At 50.5% G+C, this 24,968-nt stretch overlaps 2 protein-coding genes and 1 long non-coding RNA gene across 4 annotated transcripts; 1 reads left to right on the top strand and 2 right to left on the bottom strand.

Annotated features, from left to right (window-relative positions):
- Positions 1-108: 108 nt before the first annotated feature.
- On the bottom strand, positions 109-13,486 carry PIGR (polymeric immunoglobulin receptor). The gene is made up of 11 exons (XM_021266954.4): positions 13,353-13,486; positions 6,989-7,084; positions 6,449-6,781; positions 5,727-6,056; positions 4,779-5,102; positions 4,066-4,380; positions 2,810-3,161; positions 2,155-2,273; positions 1,850-1,975; positions 1,683-1,741; positions 109-872 (listed from the first exon to the last, which is right to left on the bottom strand). Exons 2-11 carry the CDS (start codon positions 7,068-7,070, stop codon positions 741-743), a joined length of 2,172 nt encoding a protein of 723 aa, XP_021122629.2. The 5' UTR covers positions 7,071-7,084; positions 13,353-13,486; the 3' UTR covers positions 109-740.
- LOC113839915 (uncharacterized) lies at positions 6,779-21,007 on the top strand. Of its 2 annotated transcripts, XR_011805057.1 has the most exons (4): positions 6,779-9,910; positions 11,014-14,816; positions 14,910-15,040; positions 16,953-21,007. It is a non-coding gene; the product is annotated as an uncharacterized lncRNA (long non-coding RNA). The 2 variants fall into 2 exon arrangements; XR_005261028.2 differs by having other exon boundaries at positions 11,014-15,040.
- Positions 15,384-24,877, bottom strand: LOC101802982 (polymeric immunoglobulin receptor-like). Its single transcript, XM_005011766.6, has 10 exons — positions 24,366-24,877; positions 21,479-21,587; positions 20,565-20,906; positions 20,067-20,396; positions 19,633-19,962; positions 18,735-18,993; positions 17,298-17,410; positions 16,549-16,684; positions 16,063-16,108; positions 15,384-15,666 (listed from the first exon to the last, which is right to left on the bottom strand). Exons 2-10 carry the CDS (start codon positions 21,513-21,515, stop codon positions 15,628-15,630), a joined length of 1,632 nt encoding a protein of 543 aa, XP_005011823.4. The 5' UTR covers positions 21,516-21,587; positions 24,366-24,877; the 3' UTR covers positions 15,384-15,627.
- Between the last annotated feature and the right edge of the window lie 91 nt (positions 24,878-24,968).

Raw genomic sequence — 24,968 nt, 5'->3', positions numbered from 1 at the left:
AGGCAGAGGGCATGGGGCTCTTGGGGCTGCTGGGTGGCAGCTCTCAGCAGCACTTTTCATTGACAGGCTAAAGCAGACTGCTTGCACTTGGAAAAAATACAAGCCAAACCAAACCAAAAACACACCAGTGTATTTGTCATGACAAACTTTGGACCCCATTGCTTTTGCGGCGGGCTGATGGATGCCCAACACCAGTCCCAAGGGTGAGGAGAAAGTCCCTGCCCACGCGTGCCCGTGCTGTGACTCTTCAGAGGTGCTTTCCCTGTGCCCTGCCACAGAATGAGAGCCCGCCCGGTCTGCTGAAAGCCGCCTGTATTCTTTATTGGTCATGAACAAAACCGCTGCAGGCACCCCTGGTCTGTCAGCACTGCCTCTGGGGGAGAAAGCTGAGAGGGATCAAAAGCGCGAGTCATTGTTGTAAAGGGTTTTTCAGCTACCGTTAGGAAAAAATGGGATTTAAAAACAAAAACAAACAAACAAACATCTTCTGGTCTTTGGGAGCCCACAGCATCACAAGGGACCCTGGCCAGCCTGGGGCTGCAGGGGCTCAGCCCCTCGGGCTCCTGCCACTGCACCTCCGCGCTCGGGCCCCTACAATTCTGACGAAATCACCGCTGGAAGCTGAATTTAAACAGGAAAAGATCAAGCTATAGCAAATTGTGACAGCAGCAAGCAGCGCAGCTTGCTGAGCCTCACGGCAGAGCCACCCCCTCACTGCCGCGTCCCCGTGTCCCCTGCCCTCAGACCTGCCCGTCCCAGGCCGGGGGGGCCGCAGCCGGAGCCGCGCTGTCCCCAGGGGCACAGCCCTGGGCGATGGCGTTGGAGGTGAGGAGGTAGGTGGAGTAGGCGAGGTCGGCGTCCTCCTTGGAGCTCTGCAGAAGGATAGAGGACATGGTGAGGGACACGGTGAGGGACACGGTGAGGGACACGGTGGTGGGTGGCAGGGGAGGGGGCAGCACGCGGCGGGTGCATGCAGAAAGCATTTCCCATCGGGGATGATGTGCACAGGCTGGACCAAAAATGCCCAGCCTTGTTGATTCTCAAGGCACGAAATGGCTGCAAAAGCGATTTAATTAAAAGCATGGGGAGCCTGGCTCTGATGAGGGCCTCTTTATTGCTCAGCTCTGGGCTCTTGGCACTGACACCTGTACATAGCCTGTGGTTAGGGGCTTCTAAAAAGAAGTGCTCCGACCTGGCACCGTGTGTTAGTGCGGAGTGGTGCTGCACCACCATGGTCTCTCCTGCGGGGAGGGCAGCTGGGGGCAGGCAGGGGAGTACTGGGGACACTGGAGTGAGCCCCAGCCCTCGCAAAGGCAGAGACCCCCCGTCCTGCACTGCCTGCGTGGGAGCCCTGCTTTGGGGAGAGGCTGGGGAGTGCTCTGGCCTCTGGCCATGTGCTTGTCCCAGTGCTTTATGGCTACAGTAAGGACCATACCCCGACCTTCCTGGTGCTCCCTGAGGCTGGCTTGATGTAGTTTCAAGCAAAGCGACTGCTGCTAGTGCCTCTGCTAACACATGGGGTCAGGAAAGGGTTAAGGTGCCCCATGGAGGCAGGTGGCCTGATGCAGGCATGATGAGGAACCTCCTTGATAAATAAGGCCCAGGGGCATGGGCAGCTCCTTTGGTGATGCTGGAGCTGTGCTGGTGCCTGCTAGGTCAGTGGGTGCGCTTCTAACTCTTACCCTTTTTGCCTTCTTTGTCTCAGCTGTGCTCTCAACGCTGGCAGTGGTGGTGATGAATTCTGCACAGACAGAAAGGGAGACGTTAGGGTGTGATGTTCTGGTGGCTCCTGGGCTCTCAGGCTCTGTGAGCCCCGAGGCTGGGGGCAGCCTGTGCGCCAGCACCGTACCGTCCCCTCCCAGCTGAGTCTCCTGGCTCGCTTTCATGCAGGTGTTATCGTTTGCCCCGTACTCCTTCACGCTCTCGAAGTCCGACATGCTGATGTTGGTTCTGTAGCTCCCCACGGACACCAGGTCTGTTCGGAGGGAAGCGATGAGTCCCCAGCGTGCCCTCATGCACCCAGCCACTGCACGCAGCAGCGCCAGGAGCAGCCCCAGCACGCAGGGACCGCTGCAAGCAGCCGCTGCTGCCTCTGTCTGAATGCTGGGGCCACGTCCCAAATGTCCCAAGGGACTGGGAAGGGCAGGGGCTCACCTGATCTCTTGAGCTGCCGGTATTTAAACACAGCAAAAGCTGCACCGAGGACGACGACTGCTGCGCCAGAGGAGGCCAGGGCTACAGTAAGGGCATTGGAGCCAGAACTTTGTTCAGAGCTGCAGTGGAGGGAAAGATGGATTACTAAGCTGTGAGAAGCATTTTTATTGGGATCACTCACAACTGAATAACATATATAAATTTCTAACTGTTGAAAATCCACATAGGGTGGTAAATCTGAGTGAGCATGAGGTGGTTCAGTTAATGAACTGCAGCTAAGCACATCATAAGAGGATAAGTACAAATGTTGGATGGAGGTAGTGCCAAAATGGCTCTATTAGCAGCTTGGTTGTAAATGTGCGAAGGAAACATCTCTAATCTTGACAGAAGCATTTTTAATTATTTTTTTTCTCTACCTGTAATTTCCAATCATTCCCTTCTGAAATGATATTTGTACCTGGGCTAGATACTAATTTCAAGTCTTGCCTTTTGCTATGACTTTTTTGCTTCTTTACTTCTGAAAGTTTGAGCTTAGTGCTCTGGGAAAAATAATTTATCTGTTGCTGAACTGCACACATGGCATGCAGTGTATCAGCAACAAACTAATGTAAAATCTGCAAAACTAAGTAGTGAGGGAGGCTTGGGAAGGACTGACCTTTCGGAGGCAGCTGCGTTTTGCACCCCAGCATCGCTGAAGGCTCTCCCCTGGGGAACAACGCCACGGTCGGCACTGCTGGGCGCCACGGCATTGCTGGGAGCTGCAGCATTGCTGGGAGCTTCAGCATTGCTGGGAGCTGCAGCATCACCGGGAGCCACGGCATTGCTGGGAGCTGCAGCATTGCTGGGAGCTGCAGCATTGCTGGGAGCTGCGGCATCACCAGGAGCCACGGCATTGCTGGGAGCTGCGGCATTACTGGGAGCCACAGCATCGCTGGGAGCCACAGCATTTCTGAGAGTGTCCAAATTCAGGAGCTCTGGGCTGAGTTCGGCAACTTTCTCTGCATCCCCTAGGGAAGAAGGGTGGTTAGTTGCAAGCAGCAGTCTTGCAGGGAACATATTGGTGCATGTGGAAATGTGGTGAGTTGGGGCTGTACCTATGAGGCTCTTATTTTAGAATGAGATTTAGATCTGAAATCTCATTCCAAATAATCTATTGGAAAAATCTCAAGCAGGATCTCCATGTCTGTACTCTCCTAAAAATCTGGCGTTTCTAAGTCCTGCTTCTAGTATTTCCAGAACAAATGTTGAATATTTGGATTACTTTTGTATCTCTTTGCCCACCAAAGACATTGAAAAAAGATTGTTTCTCTTTTCACTTTGAAGATCATCCACTTGGGACAGCTGCCTGTGGGATCTCTAGCACTAGGCTGTACTTATTCTGCACTGCTTCCAATAATATCCCTTCCCAAGAAAAATGTATTCTCTCTAAAATACTCCACTGAAGCTGAGTCCCTTGCTTTTCCAAGGGGAATTGGTGACAGCCCTTCTTAGTATTTTGCCTAGTATTTTCCTTGTGAAGATGAATGAGCTCCCTGGAGTGACATGCAGCTCTTCATGTGACAGGTGTCTGATGATGCATAATCTGCGTGATGCTATGAATTATAATAGCAGTAATTAGTAAGGATGGGGTTGAAAATCGTGTGGAAGGAAACGTGAGACTGGAGGGCTTTTTTTAACAGGGAACAAGGTGGGGGCAGAAACCAGTGAGCGGATGCAAACACCTATGGTGTGCTGCACGACATCAGGGTGATCTTGGTGGCAACTGGTCTGGGAGGCTGTCTGGAAGGGAGCATTTCTGTTTTGAGGTGCTGCAACCTAGTGGATGTGGAGAGCATTTCCCTCAGCAGAAGGCAGCGTGATTCACACCAAGAGAAGCAGCAGAGCCCCAGCGACCCTTCCCCTGGGGCTCACCTCCAGCCACCTGCAGGTACACCGCCAGCGTTTCCCCGTAGTGGCCGTTGCGCTTCACCCCGCACCAGTACCACCCTTGGTCCGCGCTGGTCACCGAGTCGAAGGTTAGGACGAGTGTCTTGTTGGCGGTGTCACAGCTGACGTCCACCCCTGGCTGGCTTTGGTCAGAGGCAGACAAGGGGGAGCAGCCGTCGCTGCTCCACTTGCACCAGTACTTCTCGTAGGAGTAGTACTTGCACGGGTAAGAGCACGTTAAATCGACCCGTGAGCCCGCTTCTGCCAGCACGTCCTCCTTCCCCTTTAATCCAGGCTCTCCTGTGAGGGCAAACAGAACACCGAGAATGATGCTGGGGGATTTGGCAGTGGGAATTGTAGTCAACAGGCTGCGGGGCTGTTCACCATCTATCTCTAGATTGTGAACCAGGAGATGTCTTTGAGGGAAACTGCTCCTCACATTGCTAAATTAACACTAGGGATGCTGAACGTACATCTCTGGGTGAAAGCTGTTTTTTTTTGCAAGGCATAACGTTGAAACCTTGCATTTCCATTCTAAGACTACTGGGGGGACCATCACAATATTTTGCCTTGGGATGAGTTCAGAATCGTAACTCAACGTCTTTACCAAAAAAGTGAGCTCTCTGCTCCGTTGTGGAGCTTGGGAGGTTTCCATTCCTACGGAGCAAGCAGAGAACCAGCAATGTGTGAACTGATACCTTCTACGACCTTCAGCTCCTTCGATGACTTCCTCTCCCTTTCATCGTTCGTCATGCACCAGTAATAGCCTTTGTCGTTGTCCCGCAGCTGGTTCAAGACGACGCTGAATGTGCCGTTCTGCGGGTTGTCGAACATGGCCACTCTTCCTTCGTAAGTGTCAAACACGAAGCCGGTGTTTTCTATGATCCGAGAACACCCATTCTTTCTCCACTTGCACAAGTACTTGAGCGAGTAATTTTTCGCGGGATCGTAGTGACATTCAATGGTTACTGAACCTCCTTTGACTCCGGTTACTGTGCTCTTTCCTTGAGGAACGTTTGACCCTGGAGACAAAAATTCAATGAGCATTTATACATGTCTAACTTCTGCCCACATTGCGTTCTCCCGAGAGAATAAATATCAGATCACACAAAGCTGTCTGGTGTCAGCTAAAGCACAGCTAGGTGGTGCTGGGGGGTGCAGACGATAGGAGAGCATCCTGGCACTGCCAGCAATTGACCCCCAAGGGTCTGTCAGACCTTTCCTTCTCCTAAATTCACGGGGTGGTTGTTGTCTCTGTGTATCATCATTTCTCAGTTTCCTTCCCTTTGCTAGGGAAGGCAGACTTTTCCTTCCAGCATCTTAAATCTCAAAGTGACAGGCCTGAGGAGGCAGCTCCCTTGTCTGAAGCTTGCAGGCAGAATCTGCCCTCGGGAGCTCTGGGCTCGCTGGGCTGGGGCAGGGGCTGAGCACTGCTGGGGAAGCTGAGTCCTGACACAAGTCTGAGCTTTGTTAGTGATGGTTTCACACACTGCTGGTAGCTGCACCATCAGAAAGAAGTTCCTGGATGAAAGGATAGCATAATAGTGCTCCACAAAACTCTTGTTAAATAACGTGAGGCAGTCAGTGATGCTTCTAAACAAATGCAGAGATGAAAGGAAACAAAACATTGGGAATAGCTCACTCACCCTCGTAGACATGCAAATCCAGCTCCTTCGTTTCTCCGTACTCCCCGTAGGAGCCAACCCCGCACACGTACAAGCCTGCGTCTTCCCAGTTCACCTGGGTTATCATGACGCTGAATGCGCCGTCGGTGTCCTCATTGCTCAGCAGGGCTCTCCCTGTGAAGTCCTCATCGATCTTCCCATGCGTGTCGATGATGTTGTTGCAGACGTTCTTCTCCATCTTGCACAAGTATTTCCTCATGCTGACGGTGTCCGCCCCAAAGCTGCAGGTCATGGTTACGGAGCCGTGCAGCTCCACGTAGAAGAGCTCGGCCTCCTCGGGGACGTTTGGACCTGTGCAAAGAGACCGCTCAGCAGCTGCTTGGTTGGCAGCTGAGTGCTACTTCCCAAGCCTCCAAAGGATTTTATTTTTTTTTTCCTAGCAGGGGGTTTCTCTGTGCTGTTTCTCTGTACCCTGCCGTGCCATCCTGCACACCGCTCTCAGCAGTTTCCAAGCAAGGTTTGTGACATTATTGGGTTTTATCTCCTAGGATTTTTATGCCAGATTTTTGGTCAGACAGCAATCTGTTCCGTAAAACATTAGCAGAGAAAAACCCTGCTGCTTCCCAAAGGCAGGGAACGTCCTGAGCTCTTGGACGCCGTGCCTGGGCAGGCATCCTGTGGAGCTCTATTAAAAAGGGGAAAAAAAACATAGAAGAAAAGCAATACTTCAATACTGTAATTACCTTCAGAAATGTCCAGGCTGACTTTGTAGGAGAGCCCTCTGCCATTGAGGCCGACCCCGCACTGGTAGGTGCCTCTGTCTGACAGCACCAGCTGCGAGATGTTCACCACCATGACGCCCTGCTCCGGGTAGTCGCTGATGGAGGCTCTGCCGCGGTAGCTCGGGGACGTGTAGCCGTTGGAGGAGACGACGGTCAGGCAGTTCCGGGACGATTCCCTGCACCAGTATTTTCTGTCGTGCCTGTTCACCTTGGTGGGCGGGTAGAAGCACTTCACCGTAACCGACCCATCGATCAGGCCATACACCTGCCGTGGTCCGAACACGGGGCTTGAGACTGCAAGAAAGCACATTGCCTGTGAATTTTGGGTGTGCTGCTCCTCCCAAAGGGACTGAGCAGGGGGGGCTGGGGCTGTGCAGCCTCACGTGTCTGAAAGGTCCCACGGCAGCGATGGGCATGGAGAGGTAGACATGACCCTAAGCCCTCCTCCCCCCTTAGAAAAGCACCCTCTGGTCTTAGCACACAGGCACCTGTTGCACTTACTTGCTGCTTTGGGAGGATATTTGCTTCTTGCAGCTTCAGCTGAGAGGAAGCAGAGCAGGAAGATGAACGGCAGTGAAGTCATTTTGCTTACATTCCCTGGAAAAGGCACAGAAGTTGGCGAATAGTCACACTTGTAAAGGGATTAACTGATCGAGTCGCCTAATAATCCATACGCCTGGAGGGTAAGAGTTGTGGCTATTAGAGCTAGGGAAAAACACCACGTTTAATTACTTTAGTCAAACCATTTAATGTGCAATGGGGAGCTGATGTCTGCACTTGCCCATGTTGCTGCATGGCACTGCGACTGCCTGGGGGTCTGAAACCAAGGCAGCAATCCTCAGCCATGTAAAAGGAAGGGACCTGCCTTTACCACAAAGCCAGTTAATGCGAGGCTTGCAAGGCAGTGATGTAGCCATTGGAGCAGGATGCCCCAGGGACAGTGGTGATATGAGCAGCACAAGAAACTCTTTTGGCCAAACCAGAAGAGACCTGATTCCAAGTCAGAGGTGACATCTGGTTTGTGAATCAGAACAGCCCATCACAAGGCTGAAGTCCAAAGATGGCCCAAAAGCTGCTGAGCCCAAGCAGGCCAGGAGTTCAGGTGGTGGCTCGGAGCTAGGCTGCTCGCTGCCTTGCCAGGGTAATGCCACTTGAAATAGTTTGTTGTTTGTGCCGTGAAAGGAAGGCTTGTTCCCTCCTGAGCCTGGGTGCCAAAACCACTCCTTGAGAAAACCTGCTTTTGTAGAGCAGAGTTCCTGTCCAAAGCCAGTATTTAGTTTCATACCATTGCTTTCCTGTTTTCTTCAAGAACGTGGAAACATTGGGTTTTTCTTTCCTTGGCTGCTGATAAAGTCAGGGTGCAGAGATTTAAACCCCCCAGAGAATCACTGGTACATCTGACCAAAACTACTGCACCAAAACTAAATCCTAGCCAAAGTGATGGCTGGTGGGAATGCCAAGCCAAGCTGCCTGTTTCTTGAAATGTGTCCCCAGCCAGCAGGATGAATATTTCTGATCTTTCCATGTCTTGTTCTGACTGATGGCGCAGGGAAAGCCAAGGCTTTTAATTCCCTAAGTGGTTTTCCCTGGCCCGAACCGAGTGTGCTGCAGGACACTGCGTGGTGCTGTGGTGAGAGGATGCACTTCTGAGCACAAATGTTGATCTACCTGTTTATTATTCCAAGCTCTAGAGATGACAGATGCCAAGGAAAGTCTTTATGAATGTTCACAGGAATTTGATTTCAGGGCATCAGGTGACAGGTTTTATTTTATGAGGGGTAATTCCCAGCAGAAGAAAAATGCCTTCGCTTCCGTGTTAAGATGAAAGGTGTTCTGTTGTTCTTTCTTCCTTGTATTGTGATTTCTAATTGCTCAGTGTCCACTTGTCTATGGTTAATAATTTACTCACTGAGCATGAAAAATGCTTTTTCATACATATCCCCGAGGTAGCCAGCAAGGCAAACAAAGCACGCTGTGCCAAAGGCAAACAGCGCAGCACAGCAAGGCCCCGCTTTGCCCCCCGCTGCCCTCCCGCCCCCACCGGGCACTGCCAGCTGTGGTGGCAAGGGGCAAGGACAGGTCCCAGTCCAGATTTTCCCCTTCTTGGTAAAATTTGTGTGATCGGTTGCTCTGACTCCTTCCTGAAGCAATCAGCTGTGTCAGGGTTACCGACTGCAGCATCTTGCCAGGCGGGGAAGGATTACGGAGACCTCGCTTGGAAATGAAGATCGAGCAGTGTGAAAGAACACAAAGATGTGTGCAAGAGTGGTGGCAGCGAGGTCTGCGTGTGTGCGAGCAGGAGAGGATTTGGGCATCCTTCTCCAACTTGTGCCTACACGAGAGTGACAGCTTGTGTGTGCTGCCACCAGCAACGTGTGGCTCCGACTGCCCCTGGTCCTGCTCTCTGGCACCAACGCCCTCCCTGCTTGCTGAATGGAGGCAGCAAGTCCCAGCAGGCACGGCCGCCTCTTACGCAAAAAGCTCTGCCGGGCACTTGCACACCAACCCCCTGAGCGGGGCGAGTGGAAACCCCCTGCCCTGCACGCCGAGTGATGCTGCCCGGCCTCCCCGGAGATGCTGGGGCAGAATTCCTAACAGCCTGCTGCTAAAACAGCTCCTGCTGCTAAAACAGCTCCTGCTGCTCCTTGCTTTCAGAGAACTTTTGCTGCTGCCTCGGCTGCCTGCAGTCAGAGCGTGAGACTCAAACCTCAGAGCCCAGATAAGGGAAAGGCTGCTGAGCTGGTGTGAAAGGGCGTGCAAGTAAGTGGCTGTGCAAGGGACCTGCATTAGTGCTGCTGCTGGTGGGGGGTGTTAGAGAGGAGGTGGGACAGCAAATGGCTGCAGGGGGCTGTGAGAGAGTCAGGAGGCTTGAAGCAGAGTGTGCTGCCTGCAGGGTATCTGGGAAGCAAGTTTATGGCATGGACGTGGGGTTGGAGATTATCTGCATGTGTCTGGCAGCAACAGCTCCTTCAAGGAAAATGCAGGAATTCACCCCAGGCAGTGATGCTGTGACTGGTCCTGGGAGGGCCCTCGAGTCCTTGGGGGGAGGTCTGAGGTCTGACATGAAGCGTGGGGCTGGTGCAGTGCTCCCAGCATCTTCCAGCAGAAGCCACTTACCCCCTGCACGGGGGATAATATCCCTGCTGCTTTTGTCGATGCAGGAGAAGGGCTTTTTCTTTGGGATGCTCATCCCAGTGCTTTGCATGTGCTGCCTTAGCCTCGCGTATTAAAAACTGAGAGAGAAACTGCGTGGGAGGTGGTGCCATGGGCTGGCCAGGAGGGAAGGCAGAGAGGGAGCCCGGGGGAAGGTTCCCGCTGGGAAGGCGTCTCCAAAGCAGGTCTGCAGCACGGGGCAAAGATACCACAGGTGGGAAATGCCAAGCTGGCAGAGCCTCCTCCAGCCCTTTTGGATCAATTTTCGTGGTTAGTTTAAAACTTTTTGATGGGTAAAGGGGCAGGTGGGGGGTGCTGGGAATGATGAAGCATCCTATTTCTTTTCCATACCCTTTGCAGCACGGGGTGAGCAGAGAAACAGCCAAGGGGAAAGCTTTCGGCTGCCTGAGTGTGTGTGTGCCCGGTGCTCAAACATCCCTGCTGTGGTCAGAAGGCTGCCCCCCTCCCTGGCACAAACCCCCAGCTCTGTTGCAATGGTGACTGTCTTTGGAATAGTACCAGCTGTGCGCTGGGGCTGTACTCATTTCTTCCTCTATCTTATTAGATAACTCAAATCTTGTTTTTCTGAAGTGGATTTGGCTCATTTTGCATCATCAGAACTGCTGGCTTCCTCCTCTGCCCTGTCCCAAAGCAATGTATTGAAGTTTTACAGCACAAAAACTGAACTCAGCAGGCAGGATTCTGCCTTCAGGACTCCAAAGTCCCCAGGATCAGGGCAATGGGGCTGTCCCGAGACACTTTGCCAGGCAGGGCTGGCTGCAGTGTGCTGCTGTTTGTGTGCAATGCAACAGGGGTTGCAAAGATTTATGTTGGACAAACTGAGAACTGGACAGGCTAATTATTAACAAAATTAATTCTAGCCAATCAAGATATTTAGTTGTAATATGCTTTAAAGCAGGAGATACAGCCGTTACCAGGTAAATGGAGTTAAATCTCCCCTAGTTGCCCCCTTACATGCTCACGGAGTGGCCGGGTACATGACCACGAGCTCGAGCAGCTGCTCAGAACCCCACAGAGGCCAACTGCAGAGGCATGCGAGTGCAAGAGAAATCTAAAGTATGCAAGCACTCGAAACCTAAATATACCTATGCCATAACAACAGGTGACTGACTACTCGTTATGACCTGTAGCAGGCTTCCATAATTTGGATTTTGTTGGTTTTTCCCTACCACCTCAGTGTGTGAGAGCTCGGTGCATGCACATGCTGCACTGAAGGTGCCAGTCAGGCTTTGCTGGTTGGCACAAAATTGGATCTGGATGTGCCACAAAGTGGGTTTGGTGTGAAAAAAAGTGCAAATGGGAAAATTGCAAGGTCCTTTACAACCTAATGGCCTTTTTTTGCTTTGTTGCAGGGTGTTGGGACATTGGTCTGGAGTAGTTATGGCATGAGGCATCCCTGGGCTTGGTTTCCTGGTCTACCGTGTGTGGGCATTTCCCTGGATCCCCCATGCCGAAAGCACTGCAGGGGCTGTCAGGGTTGGGACCATCGCCTTCCTCTCCAGCTGTGTGGCAGGCCTGAATTCTGAAATGATGCTTTCAGGTTCCTGGCATAAAATGCTGGGGGAGCAGGGGCTCTCAAACCATGTTAGCTCTTCTAAATATTACAAGACCTTCCCTGGGTTTCCACGGTGCTTTTGCAACTCTGAGCACTCGGGAGGAATGTCTTCAGATATATAATGGTGCAGAGGAGATTGGGACCTGAACCGAGTTATGCAAACGCAAGCAAGCAGCTGCTCTGACTGGGTAAAAAAAAAAAAATCAGATCAATTCCCAAATTCTGCTGTCTCAGCTGCTGGGTTGAGCTTTGAGAAACTGGCGCTCTCACAGTGCGGCTTGCCAGGGATCAACAGGCCAATCTATTAGCCATTAACTACTGCTCTTAACAACGACCAGTGTCAAGGATGTGCCATGGGACCAATGAAACACGAAGAGTTCACTGCCATGCTTCTGATTTCACTGCAGGAACCTTCTGCTTTGCGGAAAGTCTGCTGGTATTCACGCATTTAAGGAACAGCAGACGGAATGGAGCAATGGGCATTTTTGCCCCTCAAATCCTTTTAAAGACAGACCGACTAACACCATGAGTGAGCTGCACAGATGCAAACCGTTGCAGACGTACGTGGCGCTGAGCAGCAGCACCAGGACTGGGCAGTGAGGAGGAGCTGGGGTGATTTGTGGAGGCGCCTGGCAGCAGGACACAGCAGCGGCCATCCTGCTGAGCAGCCCCGGGGCTCTCCACATCCTCCTAAATTGCTGCACTGGTGGCCGTATTGCCAGAGTTATTTGCTAGAGTGGGAGGGGAAAAGCCGTCCGTCCGCTTGGATAGCGCACGCTCATTGTGCTCTGTGGAGGTGAGCGAGCAGTGAGCTCCTGAAGATAAAAGATCAGCCTGACCTAAACACACGCAGAAAATTTCTGCTTCCAAACTGATGCCCGCTTTGCAACATGGAAAGAGTAAACAGGATGTGCTGATTTTATGATAGGCTGAGCAGAGATAGCTAGGCAGATCTGATCAAAAGTTATCAGGACTTGCAATGAAATCAACCGTCTCTAGGAATTTCTGCAGTCCCGTAACCTTCCTAGTTAAGGATCTGTGTTTGTTCCAGCTAAATGCTGTGCTAAGCGAGCACTATATTCTGGAAAACAAATGGAAAAGACTGGCCAGATAATCCTTATTAATGACTGAAATTTCCACTGAGGTTGTCCTGATGACCTAATTTTAAGTGCCCGTAAGCTGTTAGATGCACTGTCTACTGGTTTGTTACTCTTCAGATAGGATTCTCATGGTTCACTCGTTTCTTACTGTTTGTTTCTTGAGCTGGAAAGTGAAACCAACTTTGGCACTATTAAACTGTTATTGTAGCTTAAAACTATTCATGTTCCTGGAATTTGTGCTAACCCAAAGCAATTACTGTACTGCTACGGAGTGTGCTGTAGAAGTTTGGGTGGATGGAAAGCATCAGAGCACCCGTCCTTAGCAGCAGCACAATTGCAGTTAGGAGGTATTTTTTCACTGTACTTCAGACAAAATAAATCAGGTCCTTCTGGAGGTAAGAATTTAGGCCTGCAGAAACCCAGCCCTTTGCTGTGGTACAAGGCAGAGGAGTCTGTCAGCTTTGTCTCCCCTGTTTTAGGGCTCTGTGTCCACCCCATGCCCTTATGCTGCGGTATCTATTTATCTGCCCTTTAACTGTACACGTTTGGTAGCTTTTCAGAGCTCTTTCAGGAGTTAGCCCTACCAATTCCCTTCCTAAATTTCCAAATCCATCTCCTTATGACCATCGCAGTGCTGTGATACAAAAAGTCATAATGACCACAGACTGAGTTGCAGCAGTTCAGATTACTGCAGTTGTATTTACTAACATTTGCCATTTTCTATGTTAAAACATAATGCAAATATTGTAATGATAATTACCTTATAGCCAGAAAGGGAAGATTAAAAGTCTAAGGCAAAGAAGAAAAAGTAAAAATTACAAGCTTGATCCTATTTCTCTGACTGTCTTCTAAAGTAAAACTTTCTCCTCACCAGCAAGAGCTTCACGTCCATTTACTGCTGCTTCAAAGCGAGTTCCCTGCGCACATGTGAGGGGAAGGGACCTGAACTGCCCCGTGCTTTGTGCTCTGCTCCTTCTGTATCTTACAGTGCAGAAGATTTCATGCTTTAGGAGGAAAATGAAGAAGCTTTACTCACACTTCAGGTTACTCCTGCAGACTGCTTTGCACTTCTTGCTTTCTCCTTCAGGCTGGCTTTGCTGGTACCTTGGCAGCTGACCCCGGGACCTCCTGGCTGTGCGTGGGTGTCTGTCTGTCCTGCCTCCCCGCTGCGGCTGGACACTGAGCTCGGGCAGTGCCAGCCTGTTTTAAATACTCCTCGTACCTCCAGCCATGCATTTCCACCTGTTGTGCCTTAAAGGAATAGCATCCGAGAGCCTCGCAGGTGCACAGGGTGCCACGTGGGAGCGGGGACAGCCAATGCCCGTCCCGGCACCGCTGACACTTGGCAGGGCAGCGGGCGCACGTCGCTGTTTGCCTCCTGATTACACCCTCCCGTTGTGCAACCAAGAGTGGGCTCTGGCCTCGGCCGTGGGCGCTGCCCTGGCACTTCCACTGCCTTCGGGCAGGATGTTTGCCCAACGCAGCCAGGTTTAGGGTCAGGAACATGGGTAGGCTGCTGCTGTGCCGGCAGTGGGTACCCGCAAGGCAGCTTGTGGCTGCCCTGCCTGCAGAGCAATAGTTTTGTAGGGAAAACCTGTGCAAAACCATTTTTTTTTCCCACTGGTTTTCCATTTTGTTTTTGGAAAGCAGTGCCCTAAGCAGGCCCGGGCTCGTTGTATCTCCTGGCAGAGCAGGTTGGCCTCGCTGGGAGGGCAGCTCTGCCCCCAGCCCCTCTGCCTCCCCACTGCCCCGCGGGCAGAGCAGGAGCCCGGGTGGGCCAAGGCTGGCTTCGTCTGTGCAAAACGAGAACACGGCAAGTTCTTTAAATTGAAAAATCCGCAGGTGCTCTGCTGCCATCTTCAGCTTTGTCGCTTTGCTATCCTGCTGTAGGCATGCGAGGGGCCCGTGCAAGAATTCTCCTGCAAAGACTGAGGTTGTCAGAAATTGAATGGTATGAGAAACTAGAATTAATGAAAATGGAAGCGTTTGTTGTGTAGGATGAATCGTTAACCTGCTTTACCTTGTACTAATGATTCAAAAGCAGTAATTTCATTTAACTTGGGGGGGTCACATGAAGCTGTTCTCCTCTACTCATAGGGAAAGCTGAGGAGTTCAAGCAAGACGGCACCTCTGGGCAATCCTGCCCTAGCTGAGAGCAGGTGGGATCCTGACCTGGGGCTGGGACATCCTACAGCTTGTCAGACCCTACAGCCATCTGGAAGCACCTTTCCTCTCACCGAGGGTGCTGAGCTCCTCCGCAGGAAGGCTCAGCCATTGCGGCAGGGCAGGAGCTGCCGTGGGGAGCGCGGCCGTGCCCGAACCCACACAGGGTGCGCTGCGGGGTCTGGGATCGGGTCCAGCCGTGGTCACTCTCCCCGGCAGGAATAACACCCGTCCCTTTGCAAGCCGTGTCCTTCCCACCACTGCTCCGCTGGCCGCGGCTGGCATGGCTGGTTTGAGTTCCTGGGCATGGAGTTGCAACTGGCCATGATAAACACAGGTGTGTTTGCCTTTCCTACAGCTCCCATTCCTGTGGGCACCTTTCCCTTTTGGATGCCAGGGGGTTCCCCACCCGGCTGCTCTGGCCCTGCAGGTTGCCCCGAGATGTGCAGAAGCACCGAGGAAGGCGGCGTGGCCGCAGGCAGAGGAAGAAGCCCTGGCAGAAACCAGCCCATGGGGACCTGCAGCCACTTGTGAATCTTGGGCAAGAAGAGGTAGTCCCAGGTGGGGATTAACAGTTTCTTTAAGCAAGGCACTGTCTTCGCCCTTGAAGTTTCTGGTAAAACTGATCTATTGTCTCCAAACAAGATGGAATTACGCAAATATATTTACTTGCTTTAACAGACAAGGAAATGTCCTTCTGCCAAGTCACAGGTTCCAAAGCACTTTGGCTTCTCCAGAGAACAAACAACCCCTACCTTGCTTTTTTGGAGGAGCCAAAGCGCAGTATACAGCATGGGATGTAATCTGAGCATGCACACCAAAACTACTGGTTTGGTCTGAGCTTCCTTCCCACCAGGAAGCTCAGCTGCTACAAGAGGCATTAAGGGCTGCACACAGGAGTAGCTTGGTCAGATGCCTTGTTTAATTCTCTACAAACCACAAACAAGTGACGTTTGGGCAGCCTGCAGTGATTCAGATTTGGACCTGCTGCACAGGATACTCAGCTTCAGAGTGGGGAGCAAGGAAAATATGGTGCTGTGTGCTTTGGGGTTTATCGCGATGCCTCAGCTTTTGATAAAGAAGCTCTGGTCTTATGTATGGAGTGGTTTGACAGCTGGGAGTTCTGCCTTATTTTCCTCAAGTCTTGATCAATTGTGCTGAAAAGTGTTCTTTTCCTCACAGGATCCCTGTAAAAACAGAAGAAAAGCTGTTACCGTGGTATTGCCTCTGCAATATTTTTAATGGTGTTTGTTTTTTATGCCTAACAGGTATTTTAAATGGGTCTGATATTTCAGGAAGTCCTGAGAACACAAACTTTTTTTTTGCACAGGGTAGGAGGGGACTTCTGGAATCCACCCTCATACTCCAATTAAGAGGGCAGTTAGGCCAAAGTTTTTGAACTACTATTACACCAAGTGATTATTTTTTTAATGGAGGAGAATGCATTTCTCTGATACGAGTTTCTACGAATTGTGCATATTTTAAATTATCTTCCCAGATGTTTTCTGTAAGAGATTCTTGCTGAAGATTAGCTCCATGACAGCTCCACTGCTTTCATATTTTGCCAGAAGACAGACACTTACGCATAAGCTGGTCCTCCTGAACCTTCCAAGGATAGCATAGATTATCCTGCAGATGTAAGGCAAAAAAAAAAAAGAATATGATTGCAACATAATGAACAAGAATTGCTTCTGTGTAATACTGCAAGAGGTTCCAAGTAATCAGATTTTGTTGGAACAAGCAAGCAGGAAGAGTGATAACATGCTTACTATGTGTAGGCAATAAGTTATCATCAATGCTATAATAAATTTATAAAGCTCATAAAGGATTTAATCAAATTATTTTGAAATCTATGGCTCAATGTCTGTTGGTAAGGAATAAGGACAACAGTTCCACATCTGATCATCTATCCTGGATCGCAGGGTTGCAATTCCTGGACTGCAAACCCAACGTCTGTCCCATGGAGACATTTTACACGCGCAGTGGCAGATCCTCTGCCTAAAATATGGTTTTACTCTCTTCTGCCAAGGGAGCCAACATTTGCAGCACCAGTTTCAGAAAACACCCACCGACATTTGCTCGAGTCTGTCTTGCATCCGTTCGCTTCAGCTGGGCTCCCGGTTTCCTCCATTTGCTTTTTTGCGGGGTTTAGACCAGCCTGAACCAGCACAGCTTCTGCATGTCGCAGGGTGCTTCTTTCTTGTCCTTAACAAAAAAATATGCTTGTGATGGAAGGCAAAAGCTCCTCTAAAGCCTATTTAAATTTATGAGCATGTTGTTACAGACATTGGATTAGGCTCATTGTTTCCCGGTTTCGTTCTTGTAAATAATTGTGTTTTTATTCACCATTGTTCCCACTGAAGGTTTTTGGCCCTAAATTTCTAACCAGAGACACAGCATGTTGTAGAATAATGTATAGGTATGTTTTTTTTTGACAGTTTTTAACAAAGAGTTTCTGGTATGTCTTTTTCAGCTGTGCACTGAATGGGCTGGATTCGGCCCTGCGGAGCTGCCCGGCTCACAGCTGCTCGCACGGCACAGGTCCCTGCCCTTTATGCTCAGGATTTCTGAGCACTCTTGGAGCTGTAAAACTGTTCAATGCACAAAAAGCAGCCACGCTTTTGGTAGTTCTCCACAATTTCTGTTTCCTTCCTTTGCTTTTCATTTAAGCATATTAAAACCCACCTCGGTCGCACCGCCAGCAAAATGGATGCGTGTCTCTCGAGGCAGAAATCGTCAGTGAGTCACGCTCTGGCAAGAGCCAAGCCCTTGCAAAAGGCTCAGCTGCAACCCAAAAGGTGGTGCCTGGCCAACTTACCAGTCTCCTTTTGAAGCTTTATTTTGGCAAGGACGAGAATAGCGATAGTGATGAAAATCAGCAAAAGCAGAGCCGACAGCACAACTGGGAGCAGGTGTGATTCACCCGATGAGCTGGAAAGATGAACCGTCGGAATTAAATTGGATTTCGAGTTAAAGACCGGGTGGTTGAATGGAGACTGTAGATTTTACACCAAAGAGCACAAAAGAGTTATAAACAGACTGAATCAAAGGAGAACAGTCAACAAAGTCAAGCAGAAATGAAATTGTTTGATCTGGAGCTTGGCTTATGAGGAAGTAATTTCTACAGCTACCTCTGCTCAGCCATGAGGGGCTTATGCTGCCTGATGAATTATCCCCTCCAAGAGGAAAACGTGCTTTTTTCATCATACAAACTCCCAAGCAGGGTTCAGACTCTTTCTCTGCAAGTTCTTGTAGGCTGTCATGTTGTTGCAGGGTGTCTACGTGCCATCTCCTTGTGAAAATGCCATAAACGCTATCAGAGCTCGACACGCGGATAGAGCTTTGCCAGGAACGGTGCAAAATCCGACCCTTTATACAAGTGTGACTTAAGGTAGGTAGGTAGCATGCTCCTGCTGGCTGGCTGGTAGCTAAATGTGGTTGGGGGAGGCAGTGGCTGGGGAGAACAGGGTTGTAGAGACAGCGCTTTTCATGCTGGGGGGGCAGACGCAAGCGTGCAGAGGGGCTGCTCGGGACATTGAGCTGGATTTGTGGACTGTGGTATTTCTTCAGTTATGACCGGTACTGCAATATCTGATACATCTCTGCCAGCTATGCAAATCGCTTTACCTGGTACTGGATGGTGGCCATAGCCGGGGTTGAAGGGCCTAAGGGCTGCTCACAGCCATCCTGGCTAACAGGAAACCCAGAGTTAAAATCACCAGGGGCAAACTGGCTCTGGGGTGAGCGGTATGGCGTTTTTAGAGAAGTCCCATGGAATAATAACTGGCCAAAATAGCTCACAGCCTTTTGATTAACCTTGTCCAAAGATAGGTCCTTATGCAACGCAGAGCACCCAAACACTGCACTGGGTACTGGCTGCCCATGATGGCTGGGATGAGGTGCGCCATGAAGTATGTAGCAGCTGCTGATTTGCCAGCGTTATTGCTCAAGCCTAATGTTTCCTAATGTCCTGTCTCCACACTAACCAAAGGAAAACAGACAGGAGCACATCTGTTGACTCTGGCAGCTGATCTACAGGACTGACCAGCACCAGAAGATTTCGAGACCAGTTCAAAGATCCTCTCCACAGATGGACATGAGATAAGCTTGCCATCTGCTTTTCTAATTACACCTATTTTCTATCAGAGTTTATAATTTGCAACCTCTGCACAACCTAAGTAGAGGCCAGGGGAATTGGGCAGACGGGTGCAAACCACCAAATTTGTGTCTCGGAGAAAAGTGGCCGTGAGCTTACCTCTTGTGATAGATGCTGCTGCGGGAGGTCACCGAAGTGCTGGGGGGGGCAGTGGGCAGCTGGGTGCCCGTGGTGCCCGTGGTGCCTGCAGTGTACTTGGTGCCTGTGGTATACGTGGTGCCCACAGTGTACGTGGTGCCTGCAGTGTTTCTGGTGCCCGCAGTGCTCCTCTGTGTTGGCGTGCTGTAGGCTGCCAGGCTGGATGGCAAAATGGGGTTCCCAAGAGTGTATGTTTCCGGGTTTTGTGAAGTGCAGGTTCCTGCAAAGAAAATGATTTTCAGGCTTGAATACCCATCTTTTTGCAGAGAACATTCTAGATTTACCAAAAGTTTGTGCATTTCACCTTGCAGTTGATGGAAAAGGTATGCAGCGTGATATGACCAAACTCTAGCATTTATATTATGGAAAGCAATTTGGGAGTACTAATGAAAAACCATTAACACTTGGCAAAAATTCTTTCTTCAACCCCACTACTTCTGTCTTTGACAGCTGAGCAGTGACATGGATCTATGTATTTATGTGCTGCAGTCTCTAAAGCTGTAAGGTAACGCTCAGCTTGTCTGCAGCGCAAAGCCTTTGTCTCCACGGTGCACACGCTGTGCTCAGGTTGTCATATGCTGGGGTTTTGCTTCATAATCAATAATAGAATTCAAACAAACCAAGTTCCTGCTGAAAGCTCAGCTTGCAGCCCCACCTTTACAAACTTTGCCACCCTCTCGGTTACTTGCCAATACCTGCTCGTAAGGCAAAATGTAGAGCAGAAGTTTCTCATGGCGCCGTGACGTTTATGCACAGAGAAAAGCACAACCTACTCTCCTTGTGCCCGTGAAGGAGTAGGGGGAAGAATGATTAAAAAACCCAAAGGGATTATTGTGTTCTTAGCTGCCCCGTGGCCTACCCTTCTGGATGAGCAGCTTCACAGCGGACGTGTGCTCCGTGTGCCCGCTTCTGGCCCCACACCAGTACCACCCTGCGTCGTCCTCTCTCAGGGGTCCCATCACCACGGTGTACGTCCCCTTCTCCTGGTCGCTGCTGGCGATCCGTATGCGCCCTTTGTAGGACTCGTGCACGAAGCCGTCCAGATCCAGCAGCAGGGAGCAGCTGGCTGCCTTCCACCTGCACAGGTACTTCGTCTCGTAGCTGCCCTGGGGGTCGTGGTGGCACCTCACCGACAGCGAGCCTCCCACCGTGCCGCTCAGGAACTTCGGGCTCCTGGGCGGGGAGGAGGCTGCAGGTTGGGATAAGCCATCAGCATTAATGTGGATTAATTAGCATTTTGTGCCCTGCTCAGAGGCCATGAGGAGCCCCCAGGGAATCAGTGCCCAATCCTACCTGTGGTCACCTGCAGGGCCACATCCTGCAGGCTGTCCTGGCTGCCCAGCCTGCCTGTCCCACACCTGTACAGCCCCGTATCTTCCTTTCTTAAATCATTTATCAGCACTTTGAATGCTCCAGAGCTGTCCTGAGGGGTGATAAAGATTCGTCCCTCGTATCTCTTCGCCACATAGCCATGGGTGTCGGCGATGAGAGCGCAGCCGGCGCTCCCCACTTTGCACCAGAACCTCTTCGTGCCATTGCGGGTGTCCCCAGGAGGACAGGGGACGGTGACGGAGCCACGGAGCTCCCCGTGGAGCAGCTCGGCCAGCTTTGGAGCACCCAGGTCTGTGGGGAGAGAGCAGGTGGGCGCCGTCACGCACAGCCAGGCGTGGTGGTCCCCTTTGTGTGGGTCAGCAGCTGCTCACGGTCACACCTGGGGGTTTATGCCCGAGTGCTTAATAGCAAAGGGCAGAAATACTGGGTCACCCTTTATCCCCGTTCCAGCTGCCATACCTTCTGAAACCGTCAGGTTCAGGCTGACGTAGAGGTCCCTGTTGGTGCTGCCGATGCCGCAGCGGTACGTCCCCGTGTCGCTGCTCTCCAGCTCCGTCATTGTCACCATGAAGGTGCCATTCTGGGGGATGTCCTCGAGGGACACCCGGCCCACGTGGCCTTTGGAGACGTAGCCGGTTGTGGAAACGATGGTGTAGCAAACTCCGTTGCTTGCTCTTTTACACCAGTATTTTCTGTCGTGCTTGTTGCTGGGTGTGATTGAGTAGAAGCACTGGTGGGTGACCGACCCGCCAACTGTGCCTGTCAGAAACCAGGGCCCGTACAAGGTACTCGAGACCGGCTCTTTGTGGGGAAAGAAGGAAACAGAAGTTTGTTAGAGACAGGCAGGTTCTGCCCTGGCAAAATCAGCCCTATGCCTTCGTGTCAGTGGGGGGCTCTGAGCACTGGTGTGATACCTGGCTCCGAAAGGCCAATGTTCATTTTGGACATGATATTTTACTTTCCTTGACTGCCCCATTACGGACTGTGCAGGTGGGGAAACCCTCCGGAGCAGGGTGTCCAGCTCCTCCGAGGGCAGAGCTCCCACCAGCCCTGACCCTCCTGCCCGGAGTGAAGTGTCAGGGGCAGCAGTCAACAGCAAACAGCCAGCGCTGACCTTTGGTGTTTGCAGACTGCCCGCTCTGGCAGCTTTCTTCCCCCCGCAGCGGCGTTGCGCAGGCGGCCGCACAAAGCGCGGAGCAGCGGGGTCCTGCCCGGGGCCGAGCCCGTGCCAGCAGGGTTTGACCTGGCCCCATTCTGCAGCCGGGGTTGGCTGCTGGTAGCAGGGATTTACCAGGAGCTGTGCCCCTGTCCCCTGCGCCTCCAGATTCATCTGTTCTCACGGTAGGTGGCTGGAGGGTTTCTTGGCGACTCACCTTGCAGCAAAGCTACAAAGAGAAGGAGAACCTCCATGTCCACCTTCCTCAAATGTTTGCTCAGCAAACTTCCAAATCTCACTTTGGACGCTGGATTTTGCTGATGTCTCTGTTACCAAACAGAAGAGAGATTGTGGCAGTGATCTGCCAAGGTTGTCTCTGGCACCCCCTTGACGCAGACCACCCACGTCCCTCACAGCTCCCACCCCGGGACATGGCACAGTGCAAGATAAGAGAATTTTAAAAAGAAAACAAGTGCTCGTAGCGATCCTGCATTAATCCCCTGGCAGGATGGTCTCAGACGTTGCTGGTAATGAACACTCAAAGGCAGCCAAAGCTCAGGGACCAGGCTGCAGACCCAGCACCACAGGCTGAGACCTGTGTGAGCACTGCCTGAGGGTGGGCACGCACGGAGGGGTTTGAGGACCATGGTGGCATTCGCCAAAGCAGCACCAGGAGCCACAACACCTCACCAGGACCTGCAGCCAGCCTCCTGCAGCCAGACCTACAGGCATCAAGTTTTATTTTATTTTTATTTTTATTTTTATTTATTTTTATTTTTATTTTTATTTATTTTTATTTTTATTTATATTTATATTTATTTATTTTTATTTTAATTTAATTTAATTTAATTTTTCTTCCAGTGCAACAAACATGCTGCAGCTCTCGGGAATGCCAACAGCACTCCTTAAACACCTCCTGCCCAATTGCAATCATCTTTCCTGCCTTTTTATTTTTCTTCCCTGCAACCTCCTGCAGAAAATCTTTGGGCAGATTGCTGCTATCTGCTTTCAGATCTGAATAGAAACGGTGTTTGAGTGTCTCTGATTAGGAAGGGAATTATTTCCTTGTCTGGGTTAAAAATTGACCTCTAATTACTGCAGTTTTATCCCAGACTCCCTACTAAAATTCTTTGTTTAAGATTTGCATAACCCCCACCATGGTTAAAACCTTGATAGGTACAAACCAGGTGATTTATTTCATTCTTGTTAACACATTGAGATCACTTCAAAGCGTTTTGGAGATATGAACAAGGAAATGTCAGAAGCACAAAGCCACCATGGGCCTTACTCCCCGTCACGGTGCAGAGCTGAGCCCTGGCTGCCAGCGCTGGCGGCGGTGCCTGGGGCTGGGTGCCCGCGGGGGCCACGCTTCAGCTGCTGCCCACCTCGGTCTGCAGGGCACAAGGGGACACGCAGCTCTCATGCTCTCTCTACGCCTGGCTTTGGGGGTGATGTGCATCTCTCCTGGAGCTGTGACCCCCCCAGCTGTGAGCTTTGGGCTTGCAAACCTGGCTCCCACCCAGCTCTCGGCCTGGTAGGAAGCGTGGGTCAGGGCAGCAGAAACGGGCTCTTCCCCTTTCAACACAGGCAGAAGCGCTGTGGTGGGGCAGCTTCTCCACTGTACACCACTACAGCTGAGCCAGCGCCTTGCTCTGTTCCTTGTTTTGGGGCTGGGGACGTGAAGAGAAGTCCTGGCACCCCAAAATTAATGAAGAAGGTGCTGGTTTTGCCAACTAGAGGCCCAAGTTCCATCATTTAGCTGGCCCAGCTGCTATGATCCTGGCGTTCAGGTTAGCATCCACACAAGGCTTTTTTTCCTAAGCAGATGAATTCTGTGCTGGCGTGAACGTGCTAAATTCCCTCTGGCATCAGGCCACGAGATGTGAAGTGTCTGCAAGCCCACAGAGCTCCTTGCCTCTCTCAGAGGTGGGTGCCACACTTGCACAATCACCCAGCTGCAATCTCTAAAGATCAGGGACAATTAATTTGCAACCCCACTCATTCACTCCTCCATTTCCCACCCTGCAGCAACAGGCAGGGCGTTAGCGAAGAGCCTGAGCCGTGCCCTCCAGGACCACCATGAAGGGCTTTCAAGCTGCTAACAAGGAGATTTCACTTTTTCCAGGAGAAAAGCTAGTCCAATTATCTTGTGTAACTTCAGCTGAGTGCCAGCCCCGCTCATTCAGCCCTCAGCATGAAACGTGTGCTTTGGGGGTTATTTACAGCATCCCCTGGCAGGGAGCTGCAGGTAGGAGATGGCTGGCTGGTGTGCAGGCAGCTAGCCCATGTTGCAAATGACTTATGGGTTAGATGGAAGCTAAAATAAAGCACCTTCAGTGAGGTCTTTCTCACCTGCCTGTCTGTGCTTGCAGCACTGTTGGGTTGCTGGGCTGCTTTTTTTGTGCTCTCTGTGGGGTCTGTTGTGAAAAATCCTCAATAGGGGGAGTACTGATGGGGGAGAGTGGACTTGGTTTCCTATCGATGACACAGAGCTGTCAGATAAATTTTAAATTCTTTTAATTTCAGGATTTAGGTGAGGGGGTGTTTTGTTTTTAACCAGCAAAATAGGCATTTCTCACCCCAGTAACAGAGCAGAAAGTGAAAAGAGAGACAGAGTTATAAATCCTGGAAGAGCAGGCCTTACTGAGAAGCACGGATTTTTTTTCCTGACTTCAATTCAATTCTGTTGTGTGAAAATGTTTATATGCACAGTTTTCTTCACCTATCTGATTAAACCACCAGCCTGCTCCCATCTGAAGGAAGCTAGCTGCTGTTATGCACTAACTGGACAAAGGGTCTCTCTGTGTGGGTGTGCAGAAGAACTTGCCTCATCTATCTCATTTTTTTAATGTGTTCTTTTTTTAAAACAAACAAACAAAACAATCTAATTTATAACTTAAAAAAAATAGTTACACCAGCTTAAAAAAATATATTTCAGCATAAATAATTTATGCTACGCTTACTGCTATAGAAATAATTACCTTAAATATCAGATCTGATGCATATTGTAAGGGAAATCCATCAAAGTGGCACATAAAAATGCTGCCTGATAGCATTACAGTAATAGTAAATAGTGAATTAAGAACAAATTGAGGATCACCCACCTGAGGCTAAGATGCTTCTGCTGCTGGAAGTTTCCTCCTGCACTGCACTCCGGTTTAGATTTAGTCTAATGAAGTATCTTGCAGCTCAGATGGTCTTTGCTCTGTTCTTGATGTTAAACTATTTTTTAAAATATACCGATGTCCAGAGTTAAGAAAAAAGTGTATTCCCTTTTTAAAATCCAGGCATGCCTTGCCGAGCAAATTGGAGATGGCCAAAATACTTAGACAATGGTAGAAATGCCACCAGTGTACTGAACGTGGAACCTGAAAAATGTTCATTTTTAGCCACCAAGTGATGTGGGTAACATCATGGAAGAAAAATACTGAAGAGGTCAGGAGCAGAAATTGTGAAGTTTGAGAGGAGTTCCCCTGTTTTTCAGAAAACTTGCAAAGATTTAACACCAAACGACTGCTTCTAATCACTAGCAGTGATTGCTGGGAACTGCTCCCAGGCAGAACTTAACATAAAGAACAAACTTCGTGTGTGTTACCTCAAACTTCTGCAGTTTGAATGAACCCGACTGCGGTCACCAGCTCGTGCCTGTCCTCTGGTGCTGTGCTCTGTATGAATACAGGATAAAAAGCTGTTTTCTGCCCTGATGT

This window comes from Anas platyrhynchos, chromosome 27 (assembly GCF_047663525.1).
Source record: "Anas platyrhynchos isolate ZD024472 breed Pekin duck chromosome 27, IASCAAS_PekinDuck_T2T, whole genome shotgun sequence".
NCBI classification, from domain to species: domain Eukaryota; kingdom Metazoa; phylum Chordata; class Aves; order Anseriformes; family Anatidae; genus Anas; species Anas platyrhynchos.
The sequence above is the reverse complement of the archived record's forward strand: the minus strand, read 5'-3'. Positions and strand labels throughout refer to the sequence as shown.

Bases quoted from the DNA above. Each gene is read 5' to 3' on its own strand.
- PIGR (XM_021266954.4), bottom strand. From the start codon at position 7,070: ATGACTTCACTGCCGTTCATCTTCCTGCTCTGCTTCCTCTCAGCTGAA. The intron at 5,103-5,726 runs GTGAGTGAGCTA...TTTTGTCTCCAG, and splicing joins GGATTTGCATGTCTACGAGG to GGTCAAACGTTCCTCAAGGA. The intron at 2,274-2,809 runs GTCAGTCCTTCC...CCTCCACTGCAG, and splicing joins AACGCAGCTGCCTCCGAAAG to CTCTGAACAAAGTTCTGGCT.
- LOC101802982 (XM_005011766.6), bottom strand. From the start codon at position 21,515: ATGGAGGTTCTCCTTCTCTTTGTAGCTTTGCTGCAAG. The intron at 20,397-20,564 runs GTATGGCAGCTG...CTCTCCCCACAG, and splicing joins GAACCTGACGGTTTCAGAAG to ACCTGGGTGCTCCAAAGCTG. The intron at 17,411-18,734 runs GTAAGCTCACGG...TCATCTTTCCAG, and splicing joins AGCAGCATCTATCACAAGAG to CTCATCGGGTGAATCACACC.